This window comes from Peromyscus californicus, unplaced genomic scaffold (genome assembly GCF_007827085.1).
Source record: "Peromyscus californicus insignis strain IS unplaced genomic scaffold, ASM782708v3 Scaffold_10__1_contigs__length_136768540, whole genome shotgun sequence".
Classification (NCBI taxonomy): Eukaryota; Metazoa; Chordata; class Mammalia; order Rodentia; family Cricetidae; genus Peromyscus; species Peromyscus californicus.
Window position 1 is genome coordinate 24267010 of NW_026294391.1, and position 22485 is coordinate 24289494.

At 42.7% G+C, this 22485-nt stretch overlaps 1 protein-coding gene across 1 annotated transcript; it reads right to left on the minus strand.

Annotated features, from left to right (window-relative positions):
* Nucleotides 1-1385: 1385 nt before the first annotated feature.
* Nucleotides 1386-22150, minus strand: Gemin8 (gem nuclear organelle associated protein 8). The gene is made up of 5 exons (XM_052716054.1): nucleotides 22028-22150; nucleotides 14856-14925; nucleotides 13844-13882; nucleotides 11262-11718; nucleotides 1386-2365 (listed from the first exon to the last, which is right to left on the minus strand). Exons 1-5 carry the CDS (start codon nucleotides 22036-22038, stop codon nucleotides 2109-2111), a joined length of 834 nt encoding a protein of 277 aa, XP_052572014.1. The 5' UTR covers nucleotides 22039-22150; the 3' UTR covers nucleotides 1386-2108.
* Nucleotides 22151-22485: the final 335 nt, after the last annotated feature.

The window sequence follows — 22485 nt, forward strand, 5'->3', positions numbered from 1 at the left end:
CTTCAACTCTGACATCACTTTGGTTATTAGTCATTGTGGTAGAGGATATTGTTTCAAAATATCTGTCTTGACCCTCCTCTTTTCACCTTAAATCTTCCCCTTGTCCCAAACTCTCTGAACATGGGCATAGTTTACTATGGCACAAATATTGCCACTGCCCTAAGCTCTCTCTTTTACAGATGCCTCTAGCAGTGCATACACACAGTAATTAACATAGTGCACACGTTTGTGTCCCTGCCTAGAATGCAAGTTCCCTAAGGGAGGGGACTATGGTGTAGCTAATTGGAAGGGATACTCAATATATTCAATAATTATTTGCTGAGAAACGGATAAGCAATGGGTGCATTCTATCGTGAATTATCCTAGGAAGAAATTACAGGTGGGCATGAGGTATCCAGAAACTAAGAGTGGACAGGGAAAGATTTCTCCATATGTGGAAGTTTTATATTCTGGACCCCCTCCCTTTGACATTTTACAGCATTTTAAAAAGAGGGAATGTGTAATATAAATATTGACTATTTACTGTGCGGTCAGCACTGTGTTTTATAGGCACTGCTCAATGGTCTTCGCAACAGCAGTGAGGGGAACTCATTTCAATGAGCAAAGAGAAGCACCGAGAGGAAGGTAACGAAGTCAGCAGTGGTGGGATGGCATGGCAGCATCTCTAAGGCAGGTCTAAAAAACTGTCCTCTCAGCTCAGCACCTGCTGCTGCTGAGACAGGCTTTGGCTTGTTTGTGTCTGAGTCACATTCATTTCCATCATCGAGGCGCTAGAGTTTCTAAGAAAAAGGAGAAAGACCAAACATTGAAAAGTTTAGTCGTGTGTCACCTTCGGGGCAAGTGAATTCTGATTTCTGTCTACAGTACCTAAGCCCAAATTGCAATGCCAGTAATAAAATGAGAGCCTGGAACAAATCAACACCTGGGGCTGCCGAGAGGAATGTGTTTGTCTCGGGGCAGGGGCTGGATGGAAGCTAAGTGTGTTCCTAGGGAGAAACATGCCAATAAGAAATCTTTCCACCAACCTTTGATGGATGTGCTAATCTTCTCAGGTCAACACTGGCTCACCCCCGCAATGCACTGTAATAACTTACTTAAAAAGCAGCTGGCTTCTACAAATGGACTGCTCTGTCAATGTTCAGATTTACTTCTCACAGATGTATTTGCTTATCAAATTGGTATTTACTATATGCAGTAAGAGCTCAATTGTGCATTTTGACAACCAAAGAGGCTGCAAGAGTGACCAGATTTGGGAATTACTGTTCCTTGCTACCAGTTCTGTTTGACATCCAAGCTCTGGACAGAAAACAAGGTAACAATAATGTCAGATGGGTGATTTTCACTGTGTTAGAGCAGCAGATGTAGATCAAATCCAGTCCATGGCCTGTATTTTACAAATAAAGTTTTATTGGAATAGAGTCACATCCACTTGTTTACTCAGTATCCATGGCCGTTTTTATGCTATAAAATTAGGGTTAGGCAGTTCTGAGACAGACCACATGGCCTGCCAAGCCCAAAGCATTTACTTTCAGGCCTTTTATAGAGCATGCAGGCTGACAGCTAGCCGAGTGACAAGTGGCATTTGTCTTACTGTACACTTGCCTCCTTTTCAGAGGGAACCAAAGGCTTACAGTCAGTGAGAATATGTGGATTAGAGCCCAGAATGGGGCGCATACCTGTAAGCTAGAAGTTGGGAGGTGGAAGCAGGAGGATTTAAGAGTTTGAGGCCAGCTAGGGCTATATGAGAACTAGTCTCAAAAAAAAAAAAAGATGACATGTGCCTTAAGACTTTTGTGATATCCAGGGAGGTTTAAGGAAGGAAATTACAAATGCAAACCACTAGACAGTATCTCTAGGCAAGAATTTCAATGAACTATTGGAGAGCAAATCAAGAGCCAGTACAATATACATGATTATCGCTTTATGGCATTCCTTGTGTCGGTAACAGTACACCTCCTGCTGACAGAATTCTAAGTGGCTGACAGACTGTATCCACTGTGTCAGTGTATAGGCCTCTTTCTCTGAAAAATGCCCAGGAGAGATGAAGAGAACACATCCAAAAGTAAGAGGGTTCTGGAGGCATTCCCTAGGGTCCCTGTGCCCAGGACTCAGAACTTCAGGGGAATGACAGGCCAGTATTTTGGCTGCTTTTTGTCACAGTACTTGTCAAAGCTCAGCTGCACAGCAGCCTCCATGGCCAGGATCTTGGGGGCACTGTCCCCATACAGGCGCTTCATCTCTGCTTGGCGCCGCTCCCCAGGCTTCTCAGATGGGGGCTCCGCTGACCGGTGGTGGTTGTAGTACAGGCCGTGGTCAGCATTCACATAGTTTTCCAGGCGCTCTGCGTCTAATTGCTGTTGTCGCCCTGGGAATGGATAAGACCATGACCATAAAATTTATGCAAATGCAGGAGGGAGAGGATCTGATGAATGCTGCCACCACTGCTACCACAATTCACATGCCACTACAACTCACATGCTGCCCGTGGCCCCTAAGGTCTTTCTGTTGCCCTTCCCAATGGTAAATATGGACCCTGTTGGGCAGCTGAGGTAGTCTTCAGATCCTGAGGCATGACCTACAGATTCCCATTATCTATTAGTAGCCACAAAGCTCACTGTTCACTTCTTAGGGGCCACTAGCCACTGACAGAAATGGCAAAATGCCACCAAGAAAGCCATCATTCCAATCTGCCAATCCTCTGCAGCAGACCTTGAAAATACAAGAGAAAAAATGAAAACACGTGACTTTCTCTTATCATCTGCTGGGCCACGAACAGCAGTCCTCGTTTACTTTCATGCAATGCTCCCCCATGAGGGGGATGTTTTCCTTCAACGTCCAGTGTTTCAAGAAGCACATCTCTAAAGGTTACATCGATCTGGGGTGTGCCTACATTGTGCCACGTGTGGAGGTCAGAGGACAACTCTCGGGAGTCCTGGGGATCAAACTCCGCTCATCAGGCTCGGCAGCAAGTGCCTTTCTCCACTGAGCTGTCTGTCTCGCCAGCCCCACTTCCTTTCTTTCCTTTTGCACATGCGTGTGGTGTGCCTGCCCACATGTGAACATGGAGGCCAGAGGTTGATGTTAGGAGTCTTCCTCAATTACTATCCACTTTATATACTGAGGCAGGCTCAGTCATTTGAACCCAGAGCTCACTGACGCAGCTAGTCTGCTTAGCCAGCTTGCTCCTGAGACCTTGTCTCCATTTCTCAAATGCTGGGATTACAGGTGGACTGCCACGCACATCTGGGATTTTAGGTGCTGAGGTCCTAATTCTGATCCTCACACTTGTATGACAAGCGCTTTACCCAGAGCATCTACTCAAGCCCCCAAGAAGCAGTTCTTACTACCACAAATGAGGTATGGACGTGGGCTGACCTCTCTGCATCTGACTCAGTGTCTTCCTGCTACATAAGGAATCTGCTTTTCCAGCTGTGGAGTTTCACTTGTCATTTCACAGCTCAGCCCAGGTGAAACCTGCAAGTCTACTAATTTAGTAAATCCCTGTCAAATGAGCATTTATTCAATGTGTGCCCCCTTTCTACTTTTGTTTAAACCACATCGAGTCCCAATAGTATAATTTTTATTCCTATGTAAATAGCCACATAAAAATGTCAGCAGAGCGATGCTGCAGAGGGTAAAATGGAGCCGGCTCCCACAGATTTTGCAAGTGACTCTGTCAAGAGGGAAATGGATAGCAGAAAGCACATTATCTGTAGCTGCTATTGTTACCAAGAGGAATGCCTCAAGATAAGGAGTCAAGATGGCTACAGGGGAATAAAACAATGGCATAAATCACTCTTCCCTTGTTGGGCAGTTCTCTGCTAGTATCTGGAAGGAAAGACAGCGGTGAGCTAATCAAGTGTGAAGGGAAGACATTTATACAGCTATTCGCAGTCACCCTTGTAAATCCAGTTCTTTATCACTAACACCTTGGAGTTGGCAAGAAGGAGTTCTACAAACTTGAAACCATTATTAAGAACAGATAGAGCTAGGCCTGATAGCACATGCCTTTAATGCTAGCACTCCGGAGGCAGAGGCAGGGGGATAGCTGGGAGTTCCAGACCACACTGGTCTACATCGTGAGTCCAGGACAGCCAGAACTGCATGAGGAGACCCTGGGGAGCACATACTGCTGTTGCAGAGGATACACATTTCAATCCAGCCCCCGAGTGGGGCAGCTCACATTTACCTGTAACTTGAGCTCCAAAGGGTCTGATGCTCTGAGAGCACCCCCACACATCTGGCACTCACATAGACATACACACAGATAGATTGATAGATAGACTGATAGATAGATAGATAGATAGATAGATAGATAGACAGACAGATAGACAAACAGATAGATAGACAGACAGATAGATAGACAGATAGATGATAGATAGATAGATAGATAGATAGATAGACAAACAGATAGATAGACAGATAGATATGGCTTGTCCACACATATCTGGTCACTGTTGTCTTAGAACATCTGCATTTTACTGTCACATGGGGAAGTAAAAGATAATAAGGCAAAAGACTGTGACACCACAGAAAAGAGATGTGTATTGATCTTTACTGGAAGATGCACATAAGAGGCCCTAATGCACAAATGAACCGGAGGTCACCAAGAATTTGCTTGAAAACTCTGCTCTTTCTGCCAACTTTAAAACATCAGCATTTCTGCTGCTCAGTCCTCAGAGGTGTGCACATTCTACACCCTTAAACCTGAGTTCTGGTAGAGGAGTTTGACGGTGAATGAACTGGGCCAGGGGAAATGGCCATTTCACCTCTGACCTCACTTCTACTGGAACAACAACAACAACAACAACAACAAAAACCCAACAAAACAAAACAAAACAAAACAAAAAACCTGAGTCAAGGAAAAACACTCGACAGTTCTCCATCTGCTTCTTATTGCTATAGATTGCTGTGTTTTTGATGTGGGAGATCGGGTGGAAGCCTAGCTGGGGACTGTCTTTGCCCTGGGCTCGTCCCCACCGCAGTCCTGGAATCACTCACCTCTGGTTCTTCTGGCAGAACGCTGAAGTAACCTTAGATTGCCCGGTGAGGCACAAAGTGTTAACAAGCACTGGGATCTTCACTTAGCCCAGGCTGGCTACGTAGCCAAGGTGACCTCAAACTTCTTATTTTATGGTCTGCACCTCTGAGGTATGGGATTATAGTAGAGTGCTACCATGCCTGGTTTAGACAGTGCTGAGGATGGATCTTCAGGCTCTGGGCAGGCTAGGCAAGCACTTGAGCAACTGGGCCATATCACAGACTCAATAATTTAGTTCGAAATTAAATACTCTCTGACCAACAGGCTGTGTACTTATGACCAGTTGGTGTCTGAAAATACTATAAAACAGCGGTTCTCAACCTGTGACACCGGACCCTTTTTTTTTTTTTTTTGGTTTTTCGAGACAGGGTTTCTCTGTGTAGCTTTGCGCCTTTCCTGGAACTCACTTGGTAGTCCAGGCTGGCCTCGAACTCACAGAGATCCGCCTGGCTCTGCCTCCCGAGTGCTGGGATTAAAGGCGTGCGCCACCACCGCCCGGCAACACCGGACCCTTTTACAGGGGTCACCTAAGACCATTGTAAAGCACAGATACTTATATTGCAATTCGTAACAGTAGCAAAATTAGAGTTATGAAGTAGCAACAAAGAAAATTTTACAGTTGGGGTCAGCACAACATGAACTGTGTTAAAGGGTCACAGCATAAGGAAAGTTGCAAACCACTGCTTTAGAATACACTGATTTAGAGAACCAAGAACTGTAGGATACAAGGGGCTTGAAGGCCTCTAATTAGTCTGTTTATTAGTCATTGCTTTCTTCCTTTCTCCCAAGGAAAGAAAGGATCCTTAAACCCTCCACATTTTCTTTGTCAAGGTAAGGTGAAGGCTCAGACCACTGGATAGTGAATGATCCAACTGAAGCCGAGTAACATCAACATCACACTGGAGACAGCTGCATGGTTGCCTTGCATGGAAAACAGGCTGGGTCATCTTAAAACTGCAAACAACGCTAGCACTCAATGTTACCGAACACTGTTTTCTCCTAGGGTTCTAATAGTGAGTCTTGATTAACAACATGACCGCACTGAGGGACACCTACGATACAGTAAAGCACACCTCTGCATGTGTGGAGTATTTTTCTAGACGATCAACCAAGGAAGAAAGACCTGTCATGAATGTGGGTGGTGATACTCAAAAGCCTGGGGCCCAGAGAGAATAAAAGGATTAGCAGGAGGAAGCCCATCAGCACAGGCATATTCTCTCTGCTCCCACCTGATGCTCTGCCATGATTCCATCCGACTATCTTGGAATAAAACTTCTGAAACTCTGAGCCAAAATCAATCTTTCCTTCCTGGTTGACAGGTATTTTGTCACAGCCACGGAAAGCCTGACTAACTTAAGGGCATCTGGCCAACGGAATTGACTAACTACAAATCAAAACAGCACTCAGAGGTCCATCCCCGCTTCAACACAGGGCTGAAGCAGGCTGTGCAGCATTTCCTTACCACCGCAGCATCAAAACGGGAGCTTACTTGGAAAGAGGGTTTTCGCAGACAGTTAAAGATAATGGGGGCATTGTCCGAGATTAGGGCAGACCCTAAATCTAATGAGAGTGACCTTCCATGAGACAGAAAAGGACACAGAGACACACAGGGAAAGCCATGTACAGACAGAGCCCGTGAAAATGCTCCAAGTGAAGGGATGCTGGGAGACAACAGAAGCTGCCAGAAGCAAGGTATTGGAGCCTTTATCAGAAGGCAGCCCTGAGGATACCTTGATTTGGGATTTGAAAAGATAAACCTCTACCATTTCACCATTAAATTTTCTGTAATTTTCTACAGCAACCCTATAAAGCAAATACAATCATTTTCATGTGGGGTCAAAATAAACATACCCCATCTCCAATCAGCAATATATTTTAAAGGAAAAATATCACTGGACTCCATCTAAGCTTAGGGTACATGGTTTTGACATGTTTCTGCCTCAAGTCTATGCATCTATATGCATATATATGAGATAGCTCAGTGGTTAAGAGTTCTGACTGCTCTCGCAGAAGATCCAGGTTTGGTTCCCAGTACCCACAGCAGGGGACTTACAAATGCCTATAATTCCAGGCTCCTCTGGCCTCTATAGGCATTGTACTAACACTCTTATAACCTTCCCCACCTCCCCACACCTAATTAAACATGATTTTTAAAAAGAGATATTACTAGTGTAGAATTACAATCCATAATGGGAAAAAATAACCACAGGAAGCTACTTGGACTTTAGGGAAATTTTACACAGCAGGAAAACACTCATTAAATATTCCACAGATAATTAGCTCAAAGGCAGAACCGTTTGAGAGACAAAGCACTACAATAATGAGTATTAAAGAATGTTATTTCCCCTCATTTTTTAAAGATTAGCATGTCTTTCTGATGAGATTTTTCTGCTATGTTGCCAAAGTTAATGATGATAGCACAACCAAGGGACAGCACAAACTTGAATACATTAAGAATGCCTTTCTGGCTCATCTGCAACAGACTCAAAACACAGGTGCCTGCCAAGCAGAGTCATTTGAGTGGTCTCCTCGTTCTGTGTCCACTGTTCCACGTTAAATGGAACCCTGACGTTAGTGGACAATCACCATTTCAGCTTTTACAAGGAAAGTGCATTTACCCAGCCCCTTCCATTTTCTCTGACCTTCCACATCCATCATCTCGATAGCTGCTTTTTTTTTCTTCTGCACATCTGTACTGATGAGATGAATACAGATGGAGGAAAGGCGCATAGTCAGTGTGATTTCATACTTTAATCACATTACCTAAACCAAACAGCTCAGGAACACTGCACTGTAAGCCTTGCTATATGCTCTAGGTTTTCTAGACCGAGGGAGAAAGTGGTGGGTTTTCAGTGCACTGACTATGGACACAGCAGAGGAAACCCTCAGAATGGGATATACAGAACATAATGGAGCCAATGTTTCCCATGAGATGCACAAACACATCTGGGCTCTTTAGTAAAAATACCACAGTAGTCTAAGCACCAAGTGAACTTACCTTTTCTCTCATTCCCAACAGATGGTACTGGTCAAAGTCCAGAGCCCGCTCCATTTCTCCACAGCTACCTGTCAACGGCCATCCTTCCACTGCGTGGACACTGGCTCTAGCATTTGTTTGTACCAGTAACTGTGTGGGGGCTGTATACCACAGACACTCTTCTACAGTTCATTGGAAATAGGATTTTATTTCAACTTCATTTAAGAATACCATGTTCTCTGAGAACATGTCCTTGTTTTGAGCCAACAACCACCCTTGAATCACATCTAATAAAGACCTGACTGGCACCAAGACCACAGGGGCAATATTTGTTTTGGAGGGCGCACTTTCCTATGGGGGATGTTAACTTTCATTCATATTCCTTCTAAGTATCAGGGAAATAATCATGCAGTTTCAATTGATGGCCATTTATGACTAAAATTTCCCCTTCTGAAAGCTAAACGTATTTTTCCTAGTAACTGAAACTACAGCTGACTTTTAAAATGTTACAAGTGTCTATTTTCTCATAAGTAGTATTTGGAGGAAGTATGTTAAGAGGAAAGGATGACATAACATAATGGAAAGCATAGGTAGTCCCAACACACAAAAGGAATTTTTTCTTTTTGCTCTGCTGGGGATGCACATGCTAGGCAATTACCTCAGCACTGAGCTACAGCCCTATCTTCAGAACTTGTGTGTACGCGAGTGCCTGCAGACGCCCGAAGTCGGTGTTGGGGGGCTCCCTTGATTGCTCTCTACCTTAAAAAAATTTATTTTTATTGAGGCAGGGTCTTCTCAATGAACATGGAGCTTCCTGGAAGGCCACTCTAGAAAGCCAGCTTGCCCTGGGGATCAAATCTCTACCTCCCAAGTACTGGGATTACAGGTAGATGCCATGGCTGGCCCGTTTTTGTGTCAGTACCAGGATACGATCCTTGGTCTTTCCACTTGTGAGACAAGCACTTTATCAGGTGAGTCATCTCCATAAAACCCTCCGGGGTTCCTTATCCTACTTCATGTTTTGCGTTTTTATCAGTTAACGATGTAAATCACTGGGAAGGGTAGACGACACAGACAAGAACATGCTGGCAGTCCAGGCTGAACAACTGTAGCAAACAACTCACTGATGGCGACGGGCTGTCTAACTCACAGTGGCTGACTACTTCTGAAATGTTAAGTTTTAAAAATTCAGATATGTAGCAGGGTAGTTGTACTCCATGCCTTTAATTCCAGCACTCAGGAGACAGAGGCAGGCAGATCTCTATGAGTTCAAGGCAAGCCTGGTCTACAGAGTGAGTTCCAGGACAGCTGAGGCTACCCAGAGAAAGCCTGTCTCCAAAAACAAAACAAAATCCAGATATGCCTTTCTTTGGCAGTAATATTTTACAAAATCCTATTAGTTCTCTATCTAACCCATGCTGTAACTCATAGCGTTACAAGTACACGTGAACATGCTCCACACCTTACCTCTTCATTTGTGGTATATGTCTTAAATAAGACTAATTACCATTTTATATGAATTTTGAGAAAAGCTAAAATTTATTTCTGGGGATCAAGGAAAGAAATGTACTCTATGGGCCTCATGAAATGGATTGGTGGGTTAGGGCACTTATCATCAAGACCAATGACAAGTTCAATTCCTGTGACCCATATGGTGGAAGGAGAGAACCAACTCTGGCAAGCATGTCCTTTGACCTGTAGTCCCCCCCATAAATAAATAAACATAACAAAAAAATGTACTTTGTGCAAAATACAAAGTATTGTTTTCATACAGTTGTTTGGATACACTTTCTTTTTTAATTATTATTTTTTAATTGAATATTCATGAGTGTTTTGCCTGCATATATGTTTGGGCACCATGTTCATGTCTTGTGTCCCTGAAGGTGAGAAAAAGGCATTAGATACCCTAGAACTGGAGTTACAGGTGGTTGTGAGCTGCCATGTGGATGCTGGGAATGGAACCTGGGTCCTCTGGAAGAACAGTCAGTGCTCTTAACTGCTGAGCCATTAATCTAGCCCCTGGATATATTTTCTAATATGCATCAAAGAAATCAACAGTTTAATCAGAAGAAAACTGGTAAAAATAACAGAACAAATGGTTTAGTGAAGACTCACTAAAGGAAATAATACTTCATCCAAAGTCTGCTGCTCAGTTCCTCATCCATTGGGGACCAATAAATGCTAATCTATTGTTAAGAGGGCACAGATATTTTAAAATGGAAATGAAACTTTTCTACTTTGAAGCTTCTAGGTTTCTGTTTATCAAAAACTTCTGGGCAAGGAGCTGGCCTCAGTGGTGCATATCTTTACTCCCAGTATTCAGGAGGCTGAGGCAGGAGGATCATAAGTTCTAGGTTAGCCTGGGCCATACAGGAAGGCTCTGTCTTAAAATCAACCAACCAAATGAAAACTCTGCATAAACTACACAATGAAACCCTACTGAAAAGGTCTATTGAGACTGAATACTAGTTTTAATAGGAAAGAAATATCTGTAAATTTTCAAGGGCACTTATAACAATAATAAATAGTCTAGTGAACACTGGCAATGTTAAACAGAAAAATTCCTGCTTTTGGATGTATGGTGGTAAGACCTTTATTGCAATGCTCTAACCTGTAGTATGGACCAAACAGGAAAGCTGTACATGTGAGGCATTTTGTTATTCTGTGTAGGTTCACACTGACTCTACATTGCAGGGAACTGTATAGGACCAGCTCTGAGCTGTGTCCCAGAAAAGTGTTCAGATTCATAGTACAGTATTTGGGAAATCTAGCAGTGTCAAGAAGCATGGCCGAGGGAAAGATGCATGGTAGAGTGCAGTCTGGAAGAGTTAAATCCTAACAGTAAATGAGTAGCTGTGTAATTAACCTCCTTAAGCCTCACTTTTCTCATTTGTAAAATGAGTTCCATGCCTTGAGGGACTGTTGCGTGGATTAGAGAGGGCATGCATGCGCGCGCGCACGCACACACACACACACACACTCTATCTGGTTCAGTGTCTAATGCTCAAAAAAAGTGGCGGAGGTATTATTAGGAACTCAAATGAACAGTCCTATATAAAAACTCTGAGGACCAATATAATTTAGGTACAACATCAGCATACTTTTTCTGGGCTCAAGACCAGATTTAGATTATTAACTGTACCTAAATGGAAAGTTCTAAAATAACTTGGTGTGTTAGAGAAGAAAGCACATGAAAATGTCAGGGCAGTGGAAAGAGTACAAGGTAACAGGCCTGCAACTTACGCCGCTCCTCTCGGTGCCTCTCGGTCTCTGCAAAGTACTGGCGGAGCTCCTCGGTGATTTCCATATTGCTCAAGTCGCATTCTACTTCGTTATCTGAATCGGACTCCATCTCTTCGTCTTCATTTGGGGCTTCGTCTTCTCTCATGGAGGCCTGGGTTCTACTGCTATCACACAGAGGTAGCCCAGAGCTTTGGAGATGTGAAACTCTGTAGGGAGGCTCCTGCCAGGCCGTGTGCTGGCCTTGAAAATTCCAAGGATGCCTAGCCTCATAAGCAAGAGAGTTCCATGGAAGAACTCCATGAGGGGAGAACCACGGGGACATGAAATGGGAATCCCTGGACTTTCTGTAGGCATTCTGGTGGCTTCGCATCCAAAACATTGCATGATGATAATGTTGCCAGTATCTTGCATATACTGGGTGAGAATACCAAGATGCAGTAGCTCTCCATTTTGATGTCTATGGAATGGACATATAAGACAGACATCAAATGGACATATAAGACAGACATGGTTCATCTTTCAGAGAATCTTCAAATGTTTAAGCAACTAACCAACAGCTATTTACTGAGTGTTATCAGTTACTTTTCTGTTATTGTGATAAAAATATAGAAGCAAGAACAGTTTATAGAAGAAAGTGTTAAAGAGGGGTTTGCACTTTCAAAGGGTTAGAGTCCATTATGGCCGGGTGTTTTGTTTGTGCTCTAACAAATACAGCTTGCTTGGAGATCAGAGTGTGGGAGCTAGCCACTAGAGGCCAGGCAGTGGTGGCACACACCTTTAATCTCAGCACTTGGAATCTCATGCCTTTGATCCCAGTACTTGGGAGATACATGCCTTTAATCCCAGCATTGGGAGGTGAAAACAGGAAGTGATGAGGCAGGGGTGGAGAGAGGAGCTTGGCTCCCTTCAGTCTGAGGATTTCTTAGAGGTAAGAAGTCTTTCTAGTGGCTGGCTGTTTTGCCTCTGATCTTTCAGTTTTCACCCTGATATCTGACTCCGGTTTTTTTATTATTCAGACCAATTAGAATTTGCGCTACATCTGGGAGGTATGGCAGCAAGCAGCAGACACAGTAGCCTGAGCAGAAAGCTGAGATCACATCTTCAACCATAAACTTGAAGGAGAGAGTGAACTGGAAGTGGGACAAGGCTATAAATTCTCAAAGCCCCCTCCAAGTGATGTACTTTCTCCAGCAAGGCTACACTCTCTCATAACCTCCCCAAACAGTGTCACCAAACTGGGGATCAAGTGATCAATTGCATCAGCCTAGAGGGAACATTGCTCATTCAAACCACTACACTAATCTACCGAAGAATACCTACTTCTCCTGATGACGCTACTAAGCTTAAAAAAAAGAAAGGAAGAAAGAAAAAGTGTAAAATAGGTTTGTACCCACGCCAGGGGGCAAATGTAATATATTTCCTAAGTTACCCACAGGGCTATAGCTGAAGGTTATGGAGGTTTATATGACATGATGGTTAGTGTTGACAACGTCACCGGATCTAGAATCAGTTGAGAGGCAGCTTTAGATTCTCCTGGGGGGGATTATCTTGATTACGTTAATTGAGTCAGGAAGGCCTGTCCAGTAGGTGGCACCATTTCCTGGCAAGGATTCTAGACTGTATAAATGGAACAGAAGCATGCATGCTCCTGACTGTATATGCAACATTACTGCCATGATGAATTGGATCTTTGAACTGGGAGCCAAAATTATTTTTTTCTCCCTTAAGTAGCTTTTATCTGAGTATTTTATCACAACAACAGGAAAAGAAACCATGACATTGAGGACAGAGACAAATATTGTTTTCTTTAAAAATCCTTTCATATGAGTCACAATATTTCTCGTAAGAGTTCATTTTAAGTTTTTTATTAGTATATGTAATAACAGTTTCAAGGACAACAACTTCATACTTGTACGTAATGTATTTTGATCATATTCACCCCATTACCCTCTTTCACCCCCTCTCACTCCTAATGCTGTTCTTCTCAACTAGTCCCATTTCTACTTTCCTGGTTGTTTTTGTTTTTTTTTTGTAAGACAAGAAAGAGTTCCTGACATTTGTCATTTTGGCTATCTGTACTTCTAATGACCACACTAGCCTCTGGTTCCTTTTCTTGTTTCCTACTAATCTTCTGGCTTACTCCACTCCTCGATGTCTGAGAAATATATCTAAGACATATAAGACGGTGCTTTAATTTTTAGTTGTCTGATAGACAGGATGAGTGTCCCTTACCTGAAATGCTGGGGCCAGAAGGTGTTTCAGATTTCAGTGGCGGTTGGAATGTCTGCATATATTTTTTTTTTACTGGAAATCCACAATCTGCACTACCTCAAAATCTGAAATATTTAGTGTGTTGTGTTGGTGTACAAACACTTTTGAACTCTGAGTGTTTGGATCTGTGATACTCAGACTCCTTTTCCTTGGCTCAGCATTGTAAAACGGGCCCATCAAGGACTGCTAGGAGTTGAACATAGGGGTGCTGTGCATGCTGGGCAAGTGCTCTACCACTGAGCTCTATCCCCATCCTAAATGTCAATAAAGACTACCTTTATCAAATTCCTAAGAAAACTAGGTAATCTTACCATTGCTGCTATCTCTGACTGCCAAAGTCCAAGTGGGCACTGAAAGACAAACACAGCATGAACATTTGATCAGCACTGCTATAAGACAGTCACAGCTATTTCATGGTCTTCAGAATAGCTCTTAAGAGGTTGCCCCTTGCCAGCATCACACCTGATCTTCATGCAACAAGAACCTGTCATCTGGCTTGTGATCTCGTGGTCTGGGGAAGAGCAATCCCCTTAGGTATAACTGAGTCAAAGACCATGCCTGGTCGTGTACTCAGCTACTTGTTTACTGAAAGAAAAGTCTATAAAAATAACTACATAACTTAGTATGTGTATACAAATAATGTATGGAGCATGGGCTCCAAGCCTACAATATTATTTTACTAGTTTTAAGCACAGGCTAATGTCTATTTAAAATAACTTTGGTTTCTCTTTTTCCTTTTGAACACTTATTTCTTATTTATTATGAATGTGGGTGTGCTGTCTGTGCCATGGCACGTGTGTGTGCAAGTCACATGTGAGTGAGTTAGTTCTCTTTTTTTCTGTGGGCTCCGGGATTGACTCAGGTTGTCAGGTGTGGTGCTATGTAGGCACCTTGACCCATGGGGCCATCTTGCCAGCCCAATCTTGAGGCATGAGAAAAGACTATCTTTCCAACTGACTGGAAGCCTCTGTTAGGTCTTGTCTTAAGTTTGGGACTTGTAAAAGCCTCTTCAAACAAGAGGGTTCTCCAGCCTCCACTTTGATTTTGGTTTCATAAGATATTCTTTCCCTAATCATCCTGCTTCCTTGCAAGAGGCTCCCGAGGCATGGCCTGATCTAACAGCTTCTGCCCAAGAAGAGCTCCGCCCTGCCAGTACTGTTCCTTTTCCTACCACTTAGCCACCGATGTACTTGTGTCCACTCACTCATCCACTGAATGACCTACCTAAAAAGTGAGGTCTCAGCTCCACCTGCACATCTTTTACAACCCATTTAAAATAAAGGTTCGGGCGGGTGGGACCGCTCAGCAGGTAGAAGTGCTTACCATACAAGACTGATGACCTGGAACCCGCAGTGGACAGAAAGATTTCCAAAAGTTGTCCTCTGACCTCGGCCTGTACACACCACATACACACACACACAAATAATGAATTAAAAGTTAATTTCCTCTCCTTGGTTAGAGTTTCTAAAATGTCTGGCAACACCAGAAAGTACTTCTAAAATAGTTACATCAGGCGTGGTGGTACATGCCTGTAATTCCAAGACTCGGGAGGCTGAGGCAGGAGGATTATCATGAGGTCAAGGTCAGTCTGGACTATAGAGATCTTGTGTCAAAACAAACAAACAGATAAACAATTAAAATCTTAAAATGCACATAACTTTAAGATCGTATGAAACAAAATCACAAACAATGTGATACTTAAGTTTTTAGAACCTTTAGAAATCAGATCCCGAAGAAACCCCATTTGTCTTACTTAACTAGAAGACAAGACTCCAAAAAAGCCCCAAACTATTCAAAATAAAGCTGACCTATTTTGTGACTTCAGTGAAATGTTTTCATGAGTATGTTAAAAAACTAAGACGTCACACTGTCTATCCTTGCTTTCAGATTTATCTTAAAGAGAATCATTCACAATGAAATGTAACAAGCTTTCAAGTAGGGCATTGCTAAGAGAGTTGCCATGACCTTCTGCAGACTTCTCTTAAACACACATACCTCCCTGCATTCAGGGATATGCACACACGCAGTGGATGGAAACCGAGAGAAAGTTATCAAATGCAGTGAGGGTGTAAGCTGAATTGATCTTTTCAACTCTAATTTAAAGGTTTCAAACAGGGTCCATTTCCTGGAAACACAGCTAGCAGCTAATGCTCTTTATAGGCTATGGAGGAAATAGAAAATAGTCCGTAATTGGGTATGTTACCATCCAACAAAATAAAATGCAAATACAATTATGGTAGAAATCAGTGCACACCTAAGTGCTCAACTGCAAGGAAGCCTGTAAGTGGCTAATTCACTAAAGCCAGGTTTCATATTTCCATCAATGAAGCCTGAAGAGCTTTCAGTGTCTGCAGCACACAATGACATCGACATGAACTCCATGAGTGTCTTAATCAAATCTGTTTTCTAGGTTAACAAAGAGCATAGGAATTAAATACGAGAAGTCCAAGAGTCAGCATGTGTCATCTGGAAATAAAGAGCTTTGCATCTCCTAGTTGGGTGTGGCGAGGCAGTACATGCCTGTGATCCCAGTTCTCATGAGTCTGAAGCAGAATAGCAAGTTTGAGGCCAGAATTGGCTACATTAGCAAGTTCCAGACCAGCCTGAGCTATATAGGTGTCAAACAAAAAGTAAAACAAAGCAAACTGCTTGGGATCTAGACTTTATTCCATGTCTTACAAATTATAGAAGTGGGTCAAGTCTGATAATCTCAAATGTAATGTAAACCTCATTGTGAATGAATATTTATTATAGGTCAAATCTTGTTTTGACTTATAATTGGGAAGATCCAATCTGGCCTTAAGGGTACTCGCATATTCTGAAAATCTATGAGACAGATGAGGCTCTTCTGCTACAGCTAGATGTTTAGGTAGTATGGGAAAGCAAGTAACCCTTGAAGAGGTTTAAGGGTAATTAGTGACATTTTCCCAGCAGCTAAAATGTCAATGGCTATGATTAAAAGGGGCTTCAAACGAGTTCGAGGTTGCTTATGATTTGGGTTCAACAAATAATTAGGTAGCAGGGTTGTAGTGATACTATGCTCACTCTAAGCATTTCTGCAAGCCAGAAGCCAGGAAAACCATCTTTGCTCACTAAAGACATTGAGTTTTAGCTTCCCAACCAGAAATGGTTCATGTTGAGCCTGGTGTCCTACCACCTAGAAGATAACGTAAGATAACTAATCAAATTCTGTAATTCATGCTGAGGAGAGAGCCATGGTCCCTGTGCAAGCTAAGCAAGCACTCTACAGAGCTCTAGGCCCGGTCCAGCTCCCAGACACTTTGAAGACTTAGGCTATAAAGGAAAGAGACAATTTATGTCAATGATGGACTATAGGAACTTTGCTAGCAATTTTGTTTGGTTTTGAATACCAAGTAGAAAAGGAATTCAATTCATTTTGGCCACTGGAATACTTAAAATCAAAATGCTGCCATCCTTCAGAGTAGTATCACTGGGGCTGGATATCAGAAATGCTCACATCACCCTAGGCTTTCCTTCCTGAATTCCCAAACCATATTCTTTTACATGTTAGGATCCCTAAGATCCTATAGATAGTCAAATGAATAATTTTGAAGAGTTTGAAGATTTGCATTTACAAATTAATCTTTCAGACTCAAATAAGGCCAGGCAGTGGTGGTGCATGCCTTTAATCCCAGTACTCAGGAGGCAGAGGCAGGTGGATCTCCATGAGTTCAAGACCAGCCTGGTCTACAGAGCGAGATCCAGGACAGGCACCAAAACTACACAGAGAAACCCTGTCTTTAAAAACCAAAACCAAAACCAAACCAAAACAAAACAAAAACAAAAAACTCAAATAAGATAAAGCACAGAGAAACACGTTGAAGGAATAGCAATTTGCACTGAGCTTTATATAATTATTAGCTCAGTATTTCTAGTATCACTCTTCGTATTTTATGCTAGCATTTTCCAGGTCCAGATAGGAAATATTTTAGGGTTGTGGGCCACATATAATCATTTTTATATAATGTTCATTTTTGCTTAAAAAAATCCAACAAAACAAGTGCCCTCCCACATTTTTAAAATATTAAAATCAATTCCTAGCATCCTGTTGACTACAGTTTTAGGTTAATATGATAATATTATGTTCTAACCCTAATATATTGAGCATTCCAAATGTTCTTCACTTTCTACTTGGAAGTCAGTGGAGGAATCATGTAATTCTTATATATCTCACAAATTATTAGGCTCTACATAAGACTAGCAGAAACAAGAAAGAAATTAGGATCAACTCTAATCTTGGTAAGTGATTTCTACTATTTGGGGCAAAAGAAAAATGTTTCCATGAATAAGTAAGGAAATTGGAACATTTATTAAAGCTCTTCATAGATATTGAAGCCCCAACAAGGGCTGGAGAGATGGCTCAGGGGTTAAGAGCACTTGCTGCTCTTGCAGAGAATGGGGTCGATTGATTCCCAGAACCCACATAGTAGCTCACAACCATCTGTAACTCCAGCTCCAGGGGAATCCCATGTGTCTTCTGGCTTCCTTGGGCACTATAGGAATGTAGTGCACTTACATACATGCGGGCAAAACACCTATGCATGTAAAACAAAAATAAATAAATCTTTTCTAAAAAGCGATAACAAAAGAGACCAGTGAAATAGTATCAATCAACAGTGGAAAGCATGGGGAGGCCCATGATTTCTGACGTAGACAGCTAACTTGCCAATGCTAGACAGCAACATGAAGAAGCAGGTATGGCAGGGTTTTGAGTAGATAGACACAGTCTTCCTTGCAAATGGGCATGTGCTCCTAAAAACACCTCCTCTCCAAATGAGTCTGGTAACATTTTTAAAGCTGGCTAAGAATTTAATACTAATAACTTGGCATCCCTGGCAAAGCCAACACTGCAACACGCCCAGGCATTACAGCAGCATTCTCATCTCAAGAAAAGCAAGTGTACGGGGAAATGGGAGGGGGGGCACAGCGGGTCTTAAAGTCTTCCATTTTACCTTTCACCCACCCCCCACCCCCGCCCCTGTCCCGAATTCTCCTACTCCCTTCTGGAACAAGCCTTCAGGGACTGAACAAGTTTTCTTCTGAAGGGCTGGTAGCACTGAGAGAAAAGGGATTGGCAATGTCAGGGAAGGCCGGATCCACACAGCTCTGCAAACTGGGCAGCCCTCCACAGCCGACACAATGGCATCATGGTCACCACCCAGCTGAGCTTTGGGGAATAGAGAGACCATTCATTGTCCTCAACCACCAAAGAAGGGAGGAAAAAAAACACACCAGCATTGAGGTCATTCACTAAACACTGCTGAGGCCTACAGACAAGACAGAGCCTCCTAGTCTTGAATGATATATTTTCCCATACAGCCTTTCTAAGGCAAAAAAAAAAAAAAGAAAGAAAGAAAAAGAAAAAAGGAAAAAAAACAAAGACAAACAAACAAAACCACCCAGCAACCTATTTGCTCTGCAGTCTTTGCTTGCTCTGAAACATATAGTTTTAAATGCATAACTATACATGAAGAACAAGTTAAAAACTTTGTCATTTTTCCACAGATAAAATGTGACTATTTTCACTAAATTACTAAAAAACTCCATTTATAAATGACTTTGTTGAAAGCACCTGTAGTGCTTTGTTGAAAACTCTGTTGAAAGTATGTATTCTTTTTATTGCATATTTATAGACTTCCTTTTTTTTCTGGAATATATTTCTTATAAATATAGGATGAAAACCAGAGAGTGAAGACCACAAACTCCCTCCAAAACTACAATGGTGTATTCTAGAACAGGAATTTTCTCTCTGCCTTTTCTTCTTTTCACACAATTTTGAAAATTAAAACCGTGAAAGCTCATCTGCTTTCACTTTTGCAAAGGAAGATAGTCAAAATCAATTATTGGATTAGTCTGTGTGGCTACAGCCTGGAGGATCAACACTTTCCTATTGAGGTTCCCACCGATTTGGCTCCGAGGCAGACTGATAGTTTGGGGATGTAATTAAGACCCTCAGGACACACTGCCACAAAGAAGGAGTATGCTGAAGACTAAAACAAAGCAAATGAAGGTGCCCTGAGTAACGGAAGTTAAGTCTCATGTGATTCTAAGAACTGTGCTTGAATGAACATATAATGCGAACCCCATCAGAGATGCCTTTCAATTGTACATATACCAACAGTTAGCTCAACGAGGAAAAATAATAACATGCCGACTTCTGACCATTTGCTTCCTGCCCTCCTACTCTGGGTGTCTCCATGCCACCCCTGGCTGGTTGTGGTAGCTGGCTGAGCACATCAGGTTCGACGCCTCATGGATTTCTTCCTACGGCTTTGTATGGTCCCTACTCTGTCATTTAGACACTAAAGATGGCCTAATTCCAAGCTCCATTTTAAAAACAAGAACATTTGTTTATTGTGTGCATGTGTCAGGTTTGATGATAAGTGCCTTTACCCACCGAGCCACCTTGCCACCCCCCCCCCCCAAACTCCATCTTTAGCTGGACACAGGGCCTGCTTACAGGCACACATCTTACTATGTTTCCATCTGTAACAGCTCCCTTTAAAGCTGAAGATGGAGGGAGACAAGTACTATTTAATTCCTTTTCATTCTCTCAAGCCCAGGTTTACATTTGTCTGGGCGTGGCAGTAAGTGTTGTCACAAGGAAGGCGTGGGGAGTGGGGGAGAAGACCGAAAGAAGACAGTTAACAACTCTTGCCCCTCTCCTCTCATACAAATCACATTCCACCCACAGAAAGGCATTGTTTAATTTCCCAGCAAGGGTGGTAAACATTTGTGAATGGTTTTATTTGCAAGTCCACTGAACCCTTATGTGGCTAGTGTCAATCAGAAATGAACTACGAGGCCATGACAGGGCAGGGTACTGAGTCAGGAACATCACAGGCAACGGGAGAACAGAAAACGGGGACAACAGAGATCGGCAATGAGAATCCAGTTCAAAAGGAACAGATGGCGTTCGTTCCATTTCAGGCATGTGTCTTTCATACAACATAGCCTGGTGTGACCATGAAAGAATGGGGGCCCAATAGAGCACACACTCCAAACAACTGGTACAGCAGTGAAAATCTTTAGTTTAAGCAGTTAAAGCCACTTTTAGATTTCCACAGACTTATTTCAAATTTCTTTCTATAGAAAGAAACATATTCCTAAAAATTCCATGCTAATTTCTTTTTCTGAATACTGTACTTGCTCTGGGCACTTATTTGGAGGGATAGATCCTACAATTTATTCCTTTTAGAGTTCCCATTTTTCTTTCTTTTCTTTTTCTTTCTTCCCTTTCTTTTCTTTCTTTTTTTTTATTTAATTTTTCTAGACAGGGTTTCTCTGTATAGCTTTGGAGCCTGTCCTGGATCTCGCTCTGTAGACCAGGCTGGCCTTGAACTCACAGAGATCCACCTGCCTCTGCCTCCTGAGTGCTGGGATTAAAGGCGTGCGCCATCGCCTGGCCATTCCATTTTTCTTCCAACAGAGAGAATAACAGGTATTATCTCCTGCCTTTGGAGGCTACTGGAATTGTTGAAATTGTCTGTTGTATCCTGATAATATTCTCTCCTACCTTTGCTCCCCCAAATTATTAAGGGTGCAGTAACTTAAACAGTAAAAAGCTCCAAATGTTCTCCGCAGTACATTTAAATACATTAATATATTTTCAATTTATCTGGCCTTAATCAAACAGTTATAATTTGCATTCACTGTCCAAGTGCTTTATCAGTGGATTTCCTAACGTAAAGAAGTAATTCTGAATGTTCCGTATTGTGATTGTGAACTCTCTTATCTAGCTATACTCCAGCAATGTTTAATTTCCTGCAGTCTGTCTTATCTCAACTTCTCCTTAAACGTTGGATTTTAAGAAACACAAAATATTTCTCTGCCAGCTGTAAAATAGTTTTAGAATGAAAATATCTCTCTGCAACTTTAGTTTGTATACTTTCCCAGTGCAGCAGTCAACAGAGGGGATTATACACTTCACTGTGAACTTGCCTGTTAGGTAATTTCCACTGAGAGCCCTGACCTACAGAGCTCAAAGCTTCAAGGGAGATGAAAGAAAACTTTTTTTAAAAATGAGCCAATATCTTAGACATCCCTCCAAGGATGTGTCCCAAGCTAGGGTTGGAGAGGCAAAATCAAATTCACTTATAGACCTACTGCAAAACGATGATTTACAGCACATTGGAATTACACATTTGAATCACAACTTAAAAAAAGTTCCCATGCTTGTGCCTCACTTCTAAAGATTTGGATGGAAATTGTCTGAGGTGGGGGCTTGAGCATCAGAATTCTTAGCAGGCATCCAAGGATTAGGAAGCACGATGGGGTTGAGAGCATAAATTAGAACTAGGCTTCTTTAAACAATATGTTAGAGTTTGGAACTCTCATGGGTCTCTTCAACCACCTCGTGCCGCCGGATGATGGTAATTAGAGCCACAACATCACCGCCAAGACAGTACTCCAGGCTGGGGCCTCCAGGCTACTCCCTTACTCCCCCAAAGCAACCCATCAGTCCCCGAAGTCACCTCGTGGGCATGCAGCTTGCAGATCTCAGGCGGCGGGCAACCACGGGCCCAGTTCTCGGCGAAGGGGGGGCATGGGGGGGGAGAGAGGAGACACAAAGAGGGAGGGAGGTGTTGCCTGGACAACTAGGAACGCGCTTCCGGTTCGAGTCCAGGAGAACGGAAGTCCCGCCTTGGCGGCTGACGTCACCTCGCGTCCGGGGCTACAGAGAGCGGGAGGGCGACGCGGGAAGGAAATTCGCCTGTCCCGGAGTGGCGAAGGCGGTTAGAGGGCGGTCCCGGCCGAGAACTGAGTGCCTATTGGGTTCCAGGGCGCAGCCAGAGCCGAAGCGGGACCGTTAGCTCCCATTTTTGTTCTGTTTTCTTTAGCTTTCACTTTCTTCCTACTTAACTAAAATGGAGGGTGAGAAATGCCACTGCTTTGAAAATATAGATTCACTCAGATCTGAGCCCTGTGTATT

Excerpts from the sequence above, each read along its gene's own strand:
- Gemin8 (XM_052716054.1), bottom strand. Across the intron at positions 13,883-14,855 it reads CAGGTCATCAGTCTTGTATG|TGCCCACTTGGACTTTGGCA; the intron begins GTAAGCACTTCT and ends TTTGTCTTTCAG. Across the intron at positions 2,366-11,261 it reads GAGGCACCGAGAGGAGCGGC|GGCGACAACAGCAATTAGAC; the intron begins GTAAGTTGCAGG and ends ATCCATTCCCAG.